The sequence below is a fragment of the Alosa alosa genome, chromosome 7 (genome assembly GCF_017589495.1).
Source record: "Alosa alosa isolate M-15738 ecotype Scorff River chromosome 7, AALO_Geno_1.1, whole genome shotgun sequence".
NCBI classification, from domain to species: domain Eukaryota; kingdom Metazoa; phylum Chordata; class Actinopteri; order Clupeiformes; family Clupeidae; genus Alosa; species Alosa alosa.
Window position 1 is genome coordinate 30,883,855 of NC_063195.1, and position 19,796 is coordinate 30,903,650.

At 44.8% G+C, this 19,796-nt stretch overlaps 1 protein-coding gene across 1 annotated transcript; it reads left to right on the forward strand.

Annotated features, from left to right (window-relative positions):
• The first annotated feature begins 72 nt into the window (after positions 1-72).
• Positions 73-17,482, forward strand: srp68 (signal recognition particle 68). The gene is made up of 16 exons (XM_048247425.1): positions 73-209; positions 704-770; positions 949-1,062; positions 1,379-1,574; positions 3,495-3,577; positions 4,122-4,231; positions 5,637-5,719; positions 6,124-6,264; positions 12,842-12,940; positions 13,093-13,157; positions 13,623-13,776; positions 15,604-15,698; positions 15,814-15,943; positions 16,070-16,145; positions 16,329-16,381; positions 17,006-17,482. The coding sequence occupies exons 1-16, from the start codon at positions 122-124 to the stop codon at positions 17,231-17,233; spliced, it is 1,782 nt and encodes a 593-aa protein (XP_048103382.1). The 5' UTR covers positions 73-121; the 3' UTR covers positions 17,234-17,482.
• Positions 17,483-19,796: the final 2,314 nt, after the last annotated feature.

Sequence of the window (19,796 nt, forward strand, 5' to 3'; positions counted from 1 at the left end):
TTAACTATAGAATCTTTGGTTTGACTGCTTGACAGACTCTTGCGCATTTCTTTGACTGTCACCTTAGAAATACTTCCGGGGTCACTATCACTACATCCTCCTAATACGTGTTAGCACGAAAATGGCCGCAGACAAGCAAAGTGAGATTAAAACATCGAGGATGGATGAAAATAAGGAGAAATCTGTGGATGCAGGCCTTGGACTGGAAAGTATCCTTATTGAGTACTGCATGACTTTAAATGACTTTTCATTCTGTATGTTCCAAATGGCAATAATTGCTATGGTCTGTCATGTGTTGGTAGATAGCAAGCTAGCCGGTGTAGCAAAGCTTTGGTAGCTAGCTGGGGGTTTGCTTTATCTTAAGCCTACGTGTCACTAAAAAGCTAGTAACCGACAACATATTTCATATATCAGCTAAAATAATTTTGCATCACTCTTATGTAATATTGATGTTGGCATTAAAACATTGTACGTACCCATTCATAATGACTTTGCTAATGTTCCGAACATGAAAACTTAACAGATGGGTAAAAAAACATGCTGCTTAAACCATAAAAGCATTGAAATGAGTATGTTACTTGGTGGTAGATGTAATTAAGTTTTGGTATCAAAGTAATATGAACAATTTTGAGATTACAGCTAACGGTCCTATGGCTGTCACATCAACACCCCCTGGCCTATTGCCCTTAACACTTGATACCAGTTCTCCAGATCATCAAGGAATCACAGCAACAACATGGGTTGAGACATGGAGATTATCAGCGATACAGGTAAGGAAGTTGGCAGTGAAAATTCTACAAGCTGTGAATGAGAGGTTGATATCAACATGTCATTGGGTCGATTAACCATATGGTTGCTTATAGGGCCATATAGAGACATGGCTCTGGTTGCCTCTTAAATTCCGATGATCTTTCAGCCATGAAATTCACAACCGTATTTATTTTACAGAGGCTACTGCTCGCGCCGCATGCGTCGCCTGCGGAAAACTCTTGGTTTCAGAATGGGCAACAGACACAAGTTCACAGGGAAGAAAGTGACGGTGGAGATGCTGTCTGACAGCAGGTAATACCCTCAATATAGGAGTGTGAAGACCATTTCAGTGTATACTAGACTGGGTATTCATATCTGGATTGGATTGTGCCTGTACAGCAATAGTAGGTTTGCTCGCACAGCAACTCATCAATAAGCCCATTTCACAGTGTCCAGGAGTCCAGCCTCCCTGACGTTAATGATACCATAATTGGCAGGGTAAAACGTCTTCCTGTGTCTCCTTTTCCTGTGAACTGTGCTGGGCTTAACCACACTCTATCCCAGTTGTGGGACTGAGTCTGAGTGAGTGGTTGAGTTTAACCGGGCATGGGCTGGGGCGTCCCCTCAGGTACCTGCTGGTGGTGCTGATGGAGGCGGAGCGGGCGTGGAGCTACGCCATGCAGCTGAAGCAGGAGGCCAACACTGAGCCGCGCAAGCGCTTCCACCTGCTGGCCCGCCTGCGTAAGGCCGCCAAGCACGGCGAGCACCTGGAGCGCCTGTGCGAGAGCCCACGCGTGGACGCCAAGACCAAGCTGGAGGCCCAGGTGAGTGGGTGGGTGGGGAGGACTGACTCTTTTGGGGGTGACACTTTTATGGGGACCAAGCCAGGATGAGCAGACTCGGATTCATCAAGCCAGGTGAAACCTATCCTGGATAAGTGCGCGCTCACGGCTCCCTCAAAAAGACCCCGCCACCGATCACAGATTCACTGATTCACCATGGCAACTAGAGCGGCTTTAATGCTTCTTCTACGGTGTAAAGTAGGTAGCGATAGCCTTTTCACAACAGCAACAAACAGCAACACCTCTGTTTAGGAGAATATTGCAACTAGTGTCACGCAAAAGGGTTACGGCCCTCCTGCACGTCACATTGTCGCATGACAGGTCGGGAATGGCGAGTATGTAAAAGTTAATTAATGATCACAAACGTTTAAATAATGACAGTGGGTCTAGATATATGTGATAACAATGTGTAGTGGGCAGTGGAATAACTATTTGTTTCCGTTTGTGGTGACTGCTGACTAAGATAAGGGATGAGATTAAATAGATCCTGGAACTTAGCCTGGTCTGGAGCAGGCTAGCTCCACAGAATAAATCGCCATGGTGACCTATAACATATCCTGCTGCCCCCATCCCGCTTTTGTGCAACCGAATCACGGATAAATTGAGCCAGGATAACCAAGATATCCCGGCTTAATCCTTTATCCTAGTTTTGTGCAATGGGCCCCTGTGGGGTATACTACGAAGCACGTTAGACATGTCTAGGCTATGTAGACATATCAAGGCTTGACAAAGCCTTGACTCAGGGGTATACGTTAAGTGATACTACGATAGGAGAAGTTTTTATCCCCAGGCCATCCGAACTCTGAACTCACACTATACTGACTCTGCACTCATTCACTCCTCAGCACTCATGCCCCCCACACACACACACACACTTTTAGCACTTTTACATCCCTACATGCTACAGACCTTTTATTTATTTTCTTATTTCATCACACGTCAAAACACATACACACACACATATCTGACTTTCTCCAACTTTTGCACATCTCCATAGAACTTTTTATTTATTATTTTTTATTTCTCCTCCATCTATCTACCCATGTCCTTGATTGCCTAGCCTTTCTGCCCAAGGTTTCTTCCTTGATAAGGGAGTTTTTCCTTGCCCCTGTTGCTCTTGGGTGCTCCTTGTTGGTGCCCCCCCCCATAAATGCACAAATAGGCTGACACCAGACATAATTTCACTGCATTTCTTACTTCCAGTAACTATATGCATGTGACAATAAACTTCCTTGTATCCTTGATAGCAGTTATGTGATATATTTGTCAAACTAGGCTTTCAGCTTAGATCTGTGCGTGTTCTCGGTGTTGGGATGGCGTTGGCCAATCGTGAAATGTGGAGACGCACAAGACCGCCTCTATTTAAAAACAATTACTTCCGCATTCATGAGCGATAGCTTAATCTACACTGCGGTCATTTTTTGTGTCTAACCTATGACCTCAAATAAATCAATTGTTATCAGTTGTTGTGTGGTATGCACGTCCATAGTGGGATATTTGCACGCACAGCACTATTAAAAGCGCATTGAGATCCAAAATGTTAGTAGAGAGAGAGCTCCACCTGTAAGATATATGACAGAATCCTACACGTGAGAACTTCGTTTTTAAGACAATTGATTGGTCAGTGGGTGGTAGATTACACAATTTAAGCTATAACTTAGCACATAACCTCCTCCCGACCAGGTTTGGTTGACAGCATAAGATACCATGGTGATATAGCGACACTAAAACAGATTCACTTTCGTGTCACAGCATACCCTGGCTTTGAGCGCAACATACCTCGCTAACCCACTAATCGAGATTCCTAGTATACCCCACTGGTCTTGAGAGTTTGTTATGGATACGTTGAGGTCTGTTGATGAGTGGTAATTCATCTTAAATGGTGGATTTGGTTTCTTGTAGGCCTACACTGCATACCTGACAGGAATGGTCCAGTTTGAGCTGCAGGAGTGGAAAGCTGCGATGGAGGCCTTCAACAAGTGCAAGTGAGTCTCGGCAGTGATGACTGACTGACTGACAGTCTACAGGCTTTGTACGGTAGTGGGTGAAGCGCTGGATGGCAGTAAGTGTTTTGATAAGGAGTTGTCGGCCCGTAGAGGAATGTTCATGTTGTGTTGCGGTTTCTGTTTTGATTAGCGCAGCCTTGGCCTACTGGTTAGCGCTTCGGACTTGTAACCGGAGGGTTGCCGGTTCGAACCCCGACCAGTAGGAACGGCTGAAGTGCCCTTGAGCAAGGCACCTAACCCCTCACTGCTCCCCGAGTGCCACTGTAGCAGGCAGCTCACTGCGTCGGGATTAGTGTGTGCTTCACCTCACTGTGCGTTCACTGTGTGCTGAGTGTGTTTCACTAATTCACAGATTGGGATAAATGCAGAAACCAAATTTCCCTCACGGGATCAAAAGAGTATATATACTTATATTATACTTATAGTGGAATGCACACATACTGGAAGCTCTGGATTCAGTGTCCTATCCTACAGGAGTGCAGCGTTTGTGATGAGTAATGGTGCCTGCTGTGTTCCCCTGTAGAACCATTTATGAGAAGCTGGCCAGTGCCTTCACTGACGAGCAGGCGGGGCTCTACTACCAGAGAGTGGAGGAGATCTCTCCCAACCTCCGCTACTGTGCTTACAACATCGGTGAGAAAGCTGGAGCTGCTCATGCCCACACACACACACACATACACACAAAGCATGTTTCACGGTCTTCCTTGAAAGGTCTTCCTTTCTGAGAAAAATTGTAGCATAGTGAAATGTTTTACGCCTAACATTTTAGGCCTGGTTATTTATTATGTAAGGGATAATGTTTTGTTGTGGAAAGCTTGTAGATCTTCAAAGAACATGTCTTGAAATTGATTTGTCACCATTTTGTGGCTTCACCTGAGAAACAAATAGCTTTACACACAAATAAAACTTGACATTTTCAGTTGCATAGCAACAGATTACTTTCTGATAGACATTCACTTTCAATATGATCTCAATAAGTCTGATTGAGCAGTTTGAGATAAGTCTGAGTAAGCAGACTACTTGTGGAATGACATAAAACGGGTGAATCAGAAGCATTGTTATTGACAGCAATCATTTTTTTTTTTTGTAGTGGTCATTATGTAAGGGATAATGTATAGAACACTGGTCATTATCTAAGTCCCAACCGGGCGAACAGGACCCCGACGTGCCAGCGTATGGGGCTTGCTTCGTCCTGAAGCAACCAAATAGTTCGCAACACACACACAAGTTCCGTTGCAAGAAGTGACCGGACTACTTGCGTAGTGATATGAAAGACGTGAATAAGAAGCAAAAACCCATTTTCCTTGACAGCGGTCTGTTATACATAGCAACGGTCTGTTATACATAGCAACGGTCTGTTATGGAAGGGTTAACGGCCGCTGAGGCGTCCTGTTATATGAATTAATGGATGAGGGGGAGACAAAGAACTCCCCGACGCGCAACGGAGTGAATTTCCTCCGCCAGAGTCCATTCATTTCGTATAACAGGATACCTCGGATGTCGTTATTCTTATCCTGCTGATCACCCGGTTGCCTCTATAGGAAATAATCATGCCTTTATAGCATGCAGAGGAAACAAGCAGTTCTGTTTAAAAAGAAGCCGACTTGTTCAGCTTGTTGTACAACTTTCTTTGGCCCTAACAGTGATGGCATGGACAGTTAGCTTGTTTACAGTTGAAACATTGTGCATCCAGGCTCAATCATCGTCTTACTATGGTTGGAATAGTTACCATTCATAAGCATTTATATGGAATGGTGATTAAACTTTTTTTTTTTTTTTTTATCAGATCTACTTCATAGGTGTCCTGTTATTCAGAATTAAAAGCCACCCCACCAGCCAATCAGAAAAGAGTATTTCTTCTCTCCAAAATGATCACATCTCTGTTGGGAAGGCCCAAGTGAATGGAGCATTCTCAGCATTATGAAGAGCTGTGTAATCAGAAATATCTGACCTTCGATCATTTTATCAAAATATCACTCAATTTTTTCGCTCTCTCTTTCTTTCTCTCCCTCTCTCTCTCTCCCCCCCCCCACCCCAGGTGACCAGAACGCCATCAATGACCTGATGCAGATGAGGCTGAGTGCGGGAGGGAGTGGGGGCATGATGGCCGAGAAGCTGGAGGTCAGAGACTCCGCTCATCACACATGCCTAGACAATTACACGTGTTCCTCGTATATGACTTATAGCATGTTTATTTGGTTTTCTGGGTTGCTGCACCTGTAAGCAGATATAACTCATCTAGTTCTTAGTGAATCATAAGCATGCACATACTAGTGTAGTCACTTATTGTGTTAACTACATATAATTCCTGTGGTTGAAAGTGTGCTCATATGTATATCTTCCACAATGTATATATTGTGTAAGATATACCGTTTTTAAGCATTCAGTATCCTGCAAAGTCCTGCAAAAACGTCTATATTAGTTCATTATACAACTATAAACGAAACTAATGGTTGAGTCGCTGCATAATGGAATTTGCTAGAATGCTTTTCTCATGTCTGGGTTGTGTGTGTTGTCTGAGCCAGACACTAATCACCCAGACGAGGGCCAAGCAGGCCGCCACCATGAGCGAGGTGGAGTGGCGAGGCCGCACCGTGCCCGTCAAGATCGACAAGGTGCGCATCTTCCTCCTGGGTCTGGCCGACAACGAGGCAGCCATCGCTCAGGTGAGTCTTCTGCCCCGCCTCTCAGTAGCAGTGAAGAGATGTCCCTCATCCTTTCATAGCCCCAGTATGTGGCTGGCACATGGGGTTTATTATTCATATCAGACACTGTAAGCCTTAGAAAAGCAACAAAAGTGCCATTAGCCACCAAGACACATCTGAATGAGTAAAACATTGGCTTTCAAAACAATGCTCTCAGATGCTGTAGAAAGGTCTGCTGACTGAGCTGCAGCCACACCCAACTGGGGCAAAGGTGCTGCCCTTACCACAGGTTTTTTCCAACCATTCTCAGTCAAAACCGGCTGAAATCTTCAGCTAGACTCATAATTAAAGAGAAGAACGGGAGGCAAACTACACTTTTAATCTTCGAGTGTGAAATGACCGTCATCGTGGACCTTTGAGTTTAGTCTTGGTTGTTGTGGAGCTGTGGAGCTCTTTTGTCATGGTCTTTGCTCTGGAAGAAACATCGTAGTTGTGAGTCTTGATAGATGTGCTGAGTGTTTATGCACAACCCTGCTCATAAACATTCTGTCTCACACAGGTGGTAATTACAGCTAATAGACCTGCCTGTTTGTCAGGCAAACGCCCTGGGTGTGTCCCTTTCAGCTCAATCTTCTTTTTCTTCTTCTCCTCAACACTGTCTAGACAATCCCTGCAGTTGGATCAGATAGATGTGATAATAGTATTGGTCTACATTACCCCACTAGGTGGAGCTATTCCACCCTATAGGACCAGACACACACATACACACACCCACCCACACACACATATTCGCAGAGTGTGAGTCAGCAAGAGGGCGCGGCACTTGCGAGTGTGAGATGCAGGCTGCGGCCCAACCCAGACACACCCTCTCCAGGCAGGCAGGCAGGCAGGCAGCTAGGCAGCTGTGGCATGTGACTCCTCCGGCCTGCATTCTCCCCCATCCCATGATGGCAGCCCAGCCGAGCCGTCAGGCCTGATGCCTTGATGTCGCCTCAGCCACACACACACACACGCTCACCTCCGCCACACACACACACGCGCTCACCTCTCTGGGAAGCAGGCAGTAAACAGCCAATCCGGCAGTCACAAATCATCCGTTTTTTTCTAACGCATAGCATAGTAGTATCAATGTGACATGCGCTCTGCTCATCCTTATAGTGCAGCAACAAGTGATCATGACGAGGTGTTTTAGAATTCTGGCCAACAGTGTTTTTTTTGATGTGTGCATTTTTTACCTGCTAGTAGCTACTACAAATATAGATCATAGATAGATAGATAGATAGATACTTTATTGATCCCCAAGGGGAAATTTTAAAAGGGAAGTCTTAGGGCCCGTCCCATTTCTCCCCCCTTAAAACTTCCACTAGGTTTTGATTGCCCTCAACATTAAAGCCCCCTCGAGAAGGGAAGTGGGGGTGAAGATCTTTCCCTATGAATTGGGACACCACTATATGCAAATTAGCGTAGCTGGCACGCTCATCTACCTGGCACAAGAGGCTAATGGCGGTATCTACCGGTAGTAGCCTGCTACTATTTTCATTCAGGAACATGCCTCTTCCAGCGGTCATTGTTGTGTGGGCTGTGCTGGTTTATCTACGTCTGGTTAATCAACAAAGATATTCGTGTTCATGTGAACGCCAGAACACACATCCTAAATATTGACGAAACTACCCAGATCGATATATAACGTTATTTGATGGGCAGACTCTCTCAAAGCACTCAGCAGAGCAGATAGCTTCGTGAGATATTTTCTAATACTTTCTAGTGTTCAAAACTCAACAGTCCACGAGATGTGCATCAAACTAACATATTCCAACATATTTCGAAATTTTAATATGCTTATTTGCGAAAATATATGAAACATTTGGCCGGCTCGCTGAGCTCGCACTGTATCCTGGGTAATTTCATCTCCCACTTCATTTTAAGCCTGCATCGGTCCTGGCTATATTTTGAGGGTTGATTTTAAGGGGGAAATAGCACTTCCCCTTGCTTCCTAAAGTAATGGGACACCCTAGCCCTACACGTGCACATGCAAAAACGAGGGTTAGGGCAAAAATCTAGGGGTAGGGGAGGTATTGGGACGGGCCCTTAATGTTACCTATGACTCCCTCCCCTGACTATTTGAGGTAGTCTCTGCTAATATGCTCATTTACAAGTGTTGCTAGTTGACCCCTGAGGCATATACCCTGATGTCCCTGTGCCCCTTTCTCTCTCTCTCTCTCTCTCTCTCTCTCTCTCTCTCTCTCTCTCTCTCTCTCTCTCTTCTTTCAATTTATTGTGCTTATAGAGCGCCAAAACATTACATGTATCATGGGGCTTTACAGATTGTAGGCAATCAGAGAAAAAAGAAAGGAAGAAAAGAAAGATAGAGGCCCATGGGTAACAGGGGGGAAAAACTCCCTAGAATTGGAGATGCATATAGGAAGAAACCTCGAGCAGATCCACGACTCAAGGGCCTGACCCATCTGCCTAGGGTCAATACAGGACCGTGAGGTCTGTATACATGACAAATGCATATGATAGTCAGGTGTAGAGAATAAGACATGGTGTTAAAAGCACTTGAGCTGAAAGTTACAAGAGGAGAGATGATTACGTATCCGGTTTGATAATTCATTAATCCTGATTTAGTGACAAAGTTCAAATAGTCGGGGAAGGGAGTTGTCAAAAGGGGCATGTGGTGGAGTGGCAGGCGGGCCAGGAATCGGGCAGAGTTGTCATAGGCAGGTGATGGGTCGCTAGGCTGTATGCAGACCAGGAATCAGATAGGGGACAGTAATAGGGCAGTCGAGAATGGGACTTCAGGTGAGATCGGTGAGAGGAGGGCCAACACGCGGATGGTTGATGACTGGTGATGATATACCTCACAAGTGAGGTACAGTAAGGGGGAAGAAAGAGAGATGTGGAGTGGGTTAGTATTACTGAAAATCAAAATTGTTAATGTTAATAAGTAATCAGTGGTAATATATATTGTTACAGTATACCATAGTGAGAATATGCAAGAGAGGGAGAGTTGAGAGAGAAAGGGAGAGAGGAGAGGGGGGGATGTACGGCGTGACACAGTCGACACCAGCGCAGGTATGGTCAGTGACCACCATCGCACGCGCGACTGGGGTGCCAGTCACACGAGGACTCAGCAGGGTGGTCCATTCCAGAAATCCCTGAGGTGGGTGAAGTTCCACACCGCACCATACCTAACTATGGGAGGCAGTAAAGAGGTATGTTTTAAGTCTAGACTTAAAAATAGGGATGGTGTCTGCTAGTCGAATTGAGCAAGGGAGATTATTCCAGAGGAGGGGTGCGTGATAGCTGAAACTCCTACTATAGTTTTTGAGATTCTTGGAATTACAAGAAGGCCAGTATTCTGTGATCGTAGCGGTCTGGGTGGGTTATATGGGACTAGGAGATCTTTAATATATTCTGGTGCCTGGCCATTAATGGCTTTGTATGTTAGAAGTAATATTTTGAAGTCAATGCGACTTTTAACAGGCAGCCAGTGTAGAGATGCCAGGATGGGGAAATATGTTCATATTTTTTTTAGTTCTAGTGAGTGTCGCGAAAGCAGCTGCATTTTGTATAAGCTGTAAGCTCTTTAGACAGGTGTTATTACAGCCAGCGATATATATAGAGCATTGCAATAATCAATCCTTGAGGTGACAAAGCATGGATTAATTTCTCAGCGTCTGGTAAGGATAAAGACTTCCCTTCTTTGAAATGTTCCTTAAATGATAAAATGAAGTTTTGGTAATCTGTTTTATGTGATTGCTTAGTGATAGGTCTTGGTCAATTGTTACTCCTAGATTTGTAACACTTGTGGATGAGGATAATCGAAGATCAGTAAATGTAGCCTTTGATGAGGATAGGATATCCCTCGTCTTTTTAGGACCTAAAACCATGACCATGAAATTATTTGTCATCCATGTCTTTATGTCTCTTATACATGTGACAAGTTTGGCTAACGGAGTTAATTCGTCAGGTTTTATGGAAAGGTATAGTTGTGTATCGTCTGCATAAGAATTCAATTTAATGCCATGTTTCTTAATTTCTGAGCCTAGAGGAAGCATATAGAGAGAAAATAACAGGGACCTAGTACTGAGCCTTGAGGCACCCCATATTTTACCATAGTCTGGGTAGACGGTTTATTGTGAACCTGTACAAATTGTCTGCGGTTAGAAAGGTATGATCTAAACCAAGTGAGTGCTGAGTCTTTAATGCCTATCGAATGTTCAAGCCTGTGGAGTACTATGTTGTGGTCTATGGTGTCAAAGGCAGCACTGAGGTCCAGGAGGACCTCTCTCCCTTCCTCCATCTCTTTCTCCCCATCCTCATCCTCCCTCTCTGCCGGTCGGTCACTCTCACTGTAAGGGAACCGGTTCCTCTGGTACGTCTTGGCCATGTAAGGCGTTGTCATGATTGCTCGGCTGAGACTGTGCCAAACCCAGGCCTAGTACACACACGGGTAAGGCAGTTTCACCGTGCCATCACAAACAGCCCATTAACGACAGCGTCTGCATATTTTGACTACCTTTTTGTTTTTGTAGCTCACTTCTTGACTGATACTCTTAAAGAGAAGACTGCTGACGGCAGAAATCAAAGCATCCATGTTGATTCACTGTACACAAAGTACCAAATGGCTAAAGGGCAATACCTTGCATAGGTTTATGCACTATAAATGAGTTATCTCATCTTCTCATATGACAGAGTTATCGGAAAATCAAGGCTCCTAAAATGTTAATCCGTATTGTTCTTTTTGTGACTACAAGCCAGCTCATTATTTACGCATTTGTAGCTTGTATGCTTTTTGCATCCACATATTGTAGTACAAAAACAAAAAACAAAGTGTGTGTCTGTAATAGATGAAACAGTCTCTCAGTGACTTTAACTGTAACATTTCTGCCTTCACAGGTATGCATATGAAACCTGCCCAGTCACATAGCTTCCCTTCACAAGCAGTCACATATCTGTCATTAGTGAAGGTTTTTGCACACCCACATATCCCTGGTGAAATCAAACTTAAGCCAGAATGTGTAGAATGAGTCTCATGCACAATGTCCATTTATGCCGATCGAGGCTCTCCCCTTTTGCGCTGTGTAAACATTCCAAAAGGGTTTAAAGCCAAAACTGCTCTTCACTGTTCACCTTTATGTGTACAGCTCCGGTCCTGTATCTGGGAATTATACATCTGATCTGGAATTTTAAGTATTTATGCTGATTGTGTCAGTGTCGCTTGTTCCCAGACGATAACCTTATGTGCCTTTTCAGGAGGAATGTGTACCTTGTGCTAACGTCACGACCAAGTGCTCGCTCCCATGTCTCTGATTTTGTTGTTAGAGTTTCTTCATTTGTCTGTTGAACCTCTTGTCTTACCCCTATGAGTGTTCTTTTGCCCCTGTCCACCTCTACCTCTTGTCTTACCCCTATGAGTGTTCTTTTGCCCCTGTCCACCTCTACCTCTTGTCTTACCCCTATGAGTGTTCTTTTGCCCCTGTCCACCTCTACCTCTTGTCTTACCCCTATGAGTGTTCTTTTGCCCCTGTCCACCTCTACCTCTTGTCTTACCCCTATGAGTGTTCTTTTGCCCCTGTCCACCTCTACCTCTTGTCTTACCCCTATGAGTGTTCTTTTGCCCCTGTCCACCTCTACCTCTTGTCTTACCCCTATGAGTGTTCTTTTGCCCCTGTCCACCTCTACCTCTTGTCTTACCCCTATGAGTGTTCTTTTGCCCCTGTCCACCTCTGCCTCTTTTCTTACCCTTATGAGTGTTCTTTTGCCCCTGTCCACCTCTGCCTCTTTTCTTACCCTTATGAGTGTTCTTTTGCCCCTGTCCACCTCTACCTCTTGTCTTACCCCTATGAGTGTTCTTTTGCCCCTGTCCACCTCTGCCTCTTTTCTTACCCTTATGAGTGTTCTTTTGCCCCTGTCCACCTCTACCTCTTGTCTTACCCCTATGAGTGTTCTTTTGCCCCTGTCCACCTCTGCCTCTTTTCTTACCCTTATGAGTGTTCTTTTGCCCCTGTCCACCTCTACCTCTTGTCTTACCCCTATGAGTGTTCTTTTGCCCCTGTCCACCTCTGCCTCTTTTCTTACCCTTATGAGTGTTCTTTTGCCCCTGTCCACCTCTACCTCTTGTCTTACCCCTATGAGTGTTCTTTTGCCCCTGTCCACCTCTACCTCTTGTCTTACCCCTATGAGTGTTCTTTTGCCCCTGTCCACCTCTGCCTCTTTTCTTACCCTTATGAGTGTTCTTTTGCCCCTGTCCACCTCTACCTCTTGTCTTACCCCTATGAGTGTTCTTTTGCCCCTCTGTCCACCCCTACCCTTTGTCTCACCCCCATGAGTGTTCTTTGGGTTCCTGATGCTTTTATGTCCTACATGTATGTCTACAAGTATGTATTGTTTTTGTCCTTTGTATGCTGTCCTCATATACTTAAATGAGCTGCCCAGGGATGCAAAAAGCACATTTTAGCACAAACTGACAAATAAAGTTGTATCGTATCGTATTTCCGGTAAATTCTACTGAAGATGAAATTATGTGTTTTATTATTTCTAACATGCTGACGGTGACGTTTATTGTGTTCGTTTTTGTGTTTGGGCCCGCCAGGCTGCCAATGAGGAGACTAAGGAGCGGCTCTACGAGACTCTGCTGGCAGAGTGCAGGGACACCATCCAGGCCGTCCGGGAGGAGATCAGGATGGACGTGGTGAGCACGCCACGCCTCTCCTTAACGGAGCGGAGGACAATCACATCACATGCCGTTAGCTCTGGGTGGTTCACAGGCCTACAGTTTAATGAAACGGTCAGATGAGGCATCTGTTGTCTGAAAATGACCGTGTTGCTGATGTTTGTTTACAGAAAGCCAGAGAGAGGGCCTCGGACACAGAAGGAGGCAAGGTCTCTAACCTGCAGTACCTGCACAGGTGTGTTATGCCCCTGCCCTTGTTGGTGCTTATATATGTATCTACTGATGTAATGCCTCCCCTCAAGAGCTTGCCCTCAGCCACCTTACCTTAAGCACCGCTCTTACCTTGAGCGTCCTTTTGCCCCTGTCCACCTCAGCCGGCCGTCTTACCCCTATGAGTGTTCTTTTGCCCCTGTCCACCTCTGCCTCTTTTCTTACCCTTATGAGTGTTCTTTTGCCCCTGTCCACCTCTACCTCTTGTCTTACCCCTATGAGTGTTCTTTTGCCCCTGTCCACCTCTACCTCTTGTCTTACCCCTATGAGTGTTCTTTTGCCCCTGTCCACCTCTACCTCTTGTCTTACCCCTATGAGTGTTCTTTTGCCCCTGTCCACCTCAGCCTCCTGTCTTACCCATATGAGTGTTCTTTTGCCCCTGTCCACACTCTTAACCCTTTGCGTATTTATTTGCCCCTGTCCACCTCAGCTACCTGACCTACATCAAGCTGTGGACGGTGGTGAAGCGTAACGAGAGCATGGCCCACACGCTGCAGGCCAAGCTCAAGGAGCCGCAGACGGACGAGAACAAGAGGGGGCCGCGACCCCAGGACCTCATCCGCCTCTACGACATCATCCTGCAGGTACCCCACTCACCAAACCACATCACGCCTCACCAAGTCCCCAAGCCATGACCTGGGAATGGAATTGGGCTGCTCTGTTGGTAGTATTAAAGGAATGTTTCATGCAGATTTGGTAGCAGTTGTAGTTATTAGGTATGAGCTACACCAGGTGCGTAACTGAAGCGTTCCGTTCGCGGAGTGTCTGCTGCAACAATTAGCTGCCACTATAATCCAGTGTTTCCCATACATTGACTTATTTGTGGCGGCCCACCACAATATCAACATTGACCACCACACAATGATTTTCCATGTTGTACTATTTCAATTCATCATTCGTCATTGTAAAGCTATGTGCACCTTTGCGCAGCCTCTCCTTGTGTCTGTCTCTCAACGAATCTACATGCACGTTTAAAGAAAACATTAACAATCCTGGAAGGCATAGAAGATGACTGGCTAAATTGTGCTTAAATCTGGTTAACATCATACCCCCGCATTAATTTGTTAAAAACTTTTGCATTCAAGTTAATTCTGCAATCCTACCACCACAAATAGAATTAAATTATTGAGGGAAACACTGTAATCAATGGAAATAGCTACACCAGACGTGATAGCGGAGCGTACGTTCGAAAAAAATAGACCAATCTTTTAAAATGGATTTTACGCGTTGCGAACGGAACGCTTCAGTTACGCGCCTGGTGTAGCTCATACCTTAGTCTCACCACACTTCACCTTGAGTCTTTCACTTAGTTGTGTAGGTGTGGTTGTGTAGTAGTAGTCATTAGTTGGCACAATGCCACACAACTTGTGTAGGCCTAGCTTTCCAAACTGACCTATTTCAATGCACTGCATATGTTTATGATTATTCTATTAAATACTATGTAGTCTGTTATTATAATGATTGTCTTTTGACCGCAGCCTTGAGGCTAGAGTGCGTGAGTAAGTACACGCTGTAACATTAGCTCTACGTGAACACTTCAGCATGGTTTTTTCCAGTCAGGCCTCAAACGGGACAAAGCTCACCAACGTGCTCCTCAGTGTTGGATGAGTTCTGATCTGACCCAAGCGGCCCACGACACTGCTGATGCAGTCTCAGATGGTCAGCCGTAAATATGGGCCCTGAGCGAGGATGAGTGGTTCACAGCAAGTTAATCCCCAACCAAGCTGATTAAGCATTTCAACTTTTGTTCTCATGTTCATTTGGGACGGTTTCTTTTTTTTGGTGTCTAACAATTTGTATTGTTTTGTATACAACATGCAATGAATTTGTGACTGTGTTTTTGGATGTTTCCTTAGTATGCATTTCAGTAGAATGATATGTAATGATTGGCATAAAACCCATTTGAATCGTTGTAGGCTACTGTTTAAAAAGGATATAATTTGTTGCTGGCTGAATGGCTTGGCAACAGCACATGTATGGCACTGTTTGCTGCAGCAAATGGTGGTGTGATTATTTTTTTTTTTTTTTTTTTTTTTTTTTCCACAGCTTTGGTCACTTTTCCCCTTGTAGCCTGTGAACTTTAGGTCAGGTCAGTGCAGTAGTCCGATAAACTGTACAAGCATTGGCGTTCTCACAGCATGTTTGATCAGTTTGGAGTTGTGACTTTTTCCTTGACTCTGATCCAACCAGCCTACTCTCCCAATTGGCATTCGTGTTACGCTTGACAACATGGTTCTTCATGTCCTGCCAGCAGTTCATCAGGGCATGTTAGTTTTTTTGTTTGTTTGTCCCAGCCACACAGAGGTGAACTCTTCAACCGTGCTGGTGGTTAGTGGCTACACAAAAGGGAGCGTAATACAGGAGGTGAGTTGAGGTTTGTGTGCTAATGGACGGTCACTCTCCCTGTCTAGAGTCTGGCAGAACTGTCTGCCCTTCAGGGAATGGAGGAGGGCCACACTTTCCAGAAGGAGGTGGCCCTGAAGACCCTGGTGTACAAGGCCTACAGGTAAGTGTGCATCATGGCCAATGGGAGGCTGTCTGCTTGGTCCAGGTCTCCACAGACCTCCTGTCCTGATGGTCGTTGGTGCCTCATGCCCCCGCTGTTGTCCTTGTGTTTCCAGGTGTTTCTTCATAGCCCAGTCCTACGTGCTGGTGAAGAAGTGGAGCGAGGCCCTGGTTCTGTACGAGCGAGTTCTGAAATACGCCAGAGAGGTCCAGTCCCAGGCCAAGAACCTGAACAACAGCCTCAAGGTAGAGCTGTCCTAACAACCGTGAGATGGAGGTCTTATGAAGGAAAAAAATGTGTACGTTTCTGTCATACGGTGCTGGTGTGTCTGTTATATGTGATCTCTCTCTTTCTCTTTTGGACTCTCACAGGACCTCCCGGATGTCCAAGAACTTATTGCTGAGGTTAACGCTGAAAAATACTCCCTCCAGGCGGCGGCCATCTTGGGTGGGTTAAATACGTCGTCAGCCATTTTGTTATTCAGTTTCCTAGTGACGGACATGACCTCATGTTTATGTGTTAAATAACAGTCTCCACTGTGACATTCAGATCTCCCATGCAAGTGACTATGCGTGGTGTTCTGCGTGACATGACTCACAAAGTGCGTCTGTGGGCTTGTTTGTATTTTAGACAAAGAAGATGTAGCGGAAACACCCACTCTGCCTCATGTGAAAGACAACAAGGTAAGAACGAGAGGGAAGCAAAGCGGGATTATTTAATAACCAGCGTACATTTATACATCAAAGCAACAAAATGCACTAAATAAACTCTCATACAGTGTAAAGTAGTTTACTGTTTACTGAGTTTACTGCAAGTGCTTGATGATGTCCCAGTGGGTAGATACAGTATAATTTCCCCATGGCATAATATTTATATACAGGGTTCCCATGGGTCATGGAATTTCTGGAAAATCATGGAATTTTAGAAAGTCTATTCCAGACATAGGAATTTTATCATTTTTGGAGCAAAGTCATGGAATATCAAGGAATTCTGTTGTAGCAGTCTAAAATGTACTTGCCAAAATACATTAATACAAATTTATTTCCACACAGAATTGGTGTATATCGTGTTATCAGCTTTACAGCTATTTATTCATCTCCCGCTCTAAAAAAGATTCTTGACCGCTATGCGGGTGAAATCATTGGTCGGTCTATTGTACTATTCATTATATAGTAAGCCATGGAAATTCTTTTTTTTTTTTTTCATTGAAAAGTCATGGAATTATACATTTGACGTGGCAACCCTGTATTATAATACATCATTCTGTTTTCACTCACGATCCTGTTCATTCTCCCTCCCCCCTGCAGCCCCTCTCCGACCGATTGGAAGCCTTCCGCCTGGATCCCACCCTCGTCGGCAAGCAGCCCAATCTGGTGGAGTTTCCCCCCGACTTCCAGCCAATCCCCTGCAAGCCCCTCTTCTTCGACCTGGCGCTCAACCATGTGGCCTTCCCTCCTCTGGACGACAAGGTGGAGCAGAAGGGCAAGGGCGGCCTGACCGGATACATCAAGGGCATCTTTGGCTTCGGCAGCTAAGTTTGCGGCGCAGGCCTCTGGTGGTCGAGCACCGGCTTCCTCCAGTCTCTGAGTTTCCGGCTGAGTTCCGCCACGTACATCTCAGATTCTAGAGACTTCCGTGCCTGGTGTTCCTTTTGCTCATGCAGCACACCCAGACACCTCCCTCACAACACAACGTGTACTCACACACACACACACACACACACAGATGCATATAAATGTTCCCTATTGCTTCTCTCTCCATTTCGTTCTTTTTCTCTCTCTGGTTCTCCCCAATTTATCTTGTTTGATTGAGTTCCATTTATTTTTCAGTCTTATGAAGCGCCTTCATGTTACCCAATCTTGATGTCCGTGTACAACAACCAACACTGACCGCCAGTTACTGTCAATTGAAAGAAAGTGGAGAATCTCCATGCAGGATCAGTCTCTCAAGCATTTCACCACTCATATGAACACATTTAAAGGACACAGGGTGATTTACGCGACGAAGCCATGAATTTCACACAGTGCTTTTACGGACAGTAGAACTAGCATCGCCATCAACTGGAATAGACTTCCACACGCCTCACGGAGTCTCTTCACCATCTGTCTGTGTCCTGCATGTCTTCCTTCTTCTGTAACTCCTGCATTGTAAGCAGTCTAGTCGAGCTAGAGAGCCATCACTTAGCCGATCGTCACCTCTGACGATACGCCAACGATAGCAATAGTGACAGTCCAGTGACAGACATGCCACACTGTTGTCGTTGTTACGGAGAGAATCAACAACTTCTGTCAATGTTCAACCATCATTCAAGAAGAACAACCGAAGAATGCAAAGGAGAACTTTCTTTCTTCCTTCTTTTTTTGGAATCTCACCATCTTTGAGCTTTTTGTTTTTTGTCAGTGTAGGACTGTAGGTGTGGCCCGATGCGTGTCAAACCGTTTTCGGAGAGGATTTTTTAGTTGAGCGCGTAGGATATAGCAGATCGCACCCCATACGATCTCTTCACATGAACCAAAGTGCTTTTTTTTTTTTGTTTGTTTGTAGGGGTCAGTTGGGATTGTATCAGGGAAAGTTACACGGCAGGCTCCCTGCAGCATTTAATTTCTCCTCAAACCCACAACTGACCTTTGCTTCGACAGATAGTCGCTTTTGGGCTTGTTGTACCCCGACTAACCTTTCCTTTTTATTTGCAATTTTAACTTTTCTTTTAAGGACAACGTGAAGATGTCTTTTGGTCAGACTGTGGTGGTCACCAGATGGGGAATGGATGCGGGTAGAGTTGCTGAACCTTTTTTGTTAATCCAGTAACACGTGGGTGTAAAGAAATGAAGACCAATGTATAGCAGAGATAATTGTCATTTAGGTCGCTACGGCCTCTTATGAAATTAAAGAACAGCTATGTGCACCACACTTAACTCTTTGGTGTCTGTGTCATTGTCCTGTCTTCGGAGTTGCTCAGGGACATATTGTCCAGCGCTGAGAGAGTGACCATTATGGTCATGAAGTAAGTCGACTACTGTAAATAAAGAACGGTAACGTACAACACACACCTTCACTAACAGCAGAAAAAGTCATTTAAAGTAGATAATATAAAAATGTTTTTAGGGAACCAGGGAACCGCTGTGTGTCCTCATCAATGCAGAACTAAAGTATGCATGCCTCTTAGGCTTTGTGGAGTGCCTTCCTGTTGACAGTCTTGGCCACTGTGGTCCAAAACGTATTTTTGGGAAAATCTGTGTGTTGGCCTGTGTGTGCATATTTGTGTGCGAATAGGCATTTGGGCGTGCATCTTTACCTTGCTGAATCAGACGTGCTTTGACTTTAAGGAGTGTGTGTGAGAGAGAGAGAGAGAGAGAGAGAGAGAGAGATTGAATGTTTGTCATCTGACAATACATGGGTGTAGACTCGGGTAGCTTTCCTTCCAGAATTCCTTTGTTGATGACTATCTTGGCCACCACAGATGGCCTTGTCAACACGGAATGTCAAAAGACAGGGGGAAGTGCATCCCAGCCCAATGGAATGTTTGTAAAGTTGTGTAGGTGTATGTCATGATTAAATGGAATGTTGGTTGTGGTTGTGTGAGGTCAGAATATGCATATACAATGTTGCATGCATGAAGTACACGTGTGTGTGTGTAAATTTCTATGATTGAATGGGATATTTGTGTGTGTGCGTGCGTGTGTAGATATTGATCTGTGTTACATTTATGAAGAATTTTTCTACGATTGAATGAGTACAGTAATTTACTGTGTATTAGACGCATGATGGCGCTTAAAATAAAAAAAAATAAAAAACATATTATTGACTGAACCCGTGTATTAACCACAGTGGCCAATAAAGCATCATCAGATTGTGCTTTAATCACAAAGAAGAATGAGGAAAAGCAATGCATTCCCATGCATATAGCCCGTCCCTTGTATTAATAACCTCGGAGCTAAAGAAATTTAGCAAAACCAATATATAAACCTTGGTTAATAGGCAGGAAATGGCTACCCTCCTTAGAACAGACCTTAATATCAAATGTACTCATCAAAGAGCACAGTTCTAAGTAGAGCACTACTATGATATCAAATCATACAAGTATGGGACCTTTAGAGT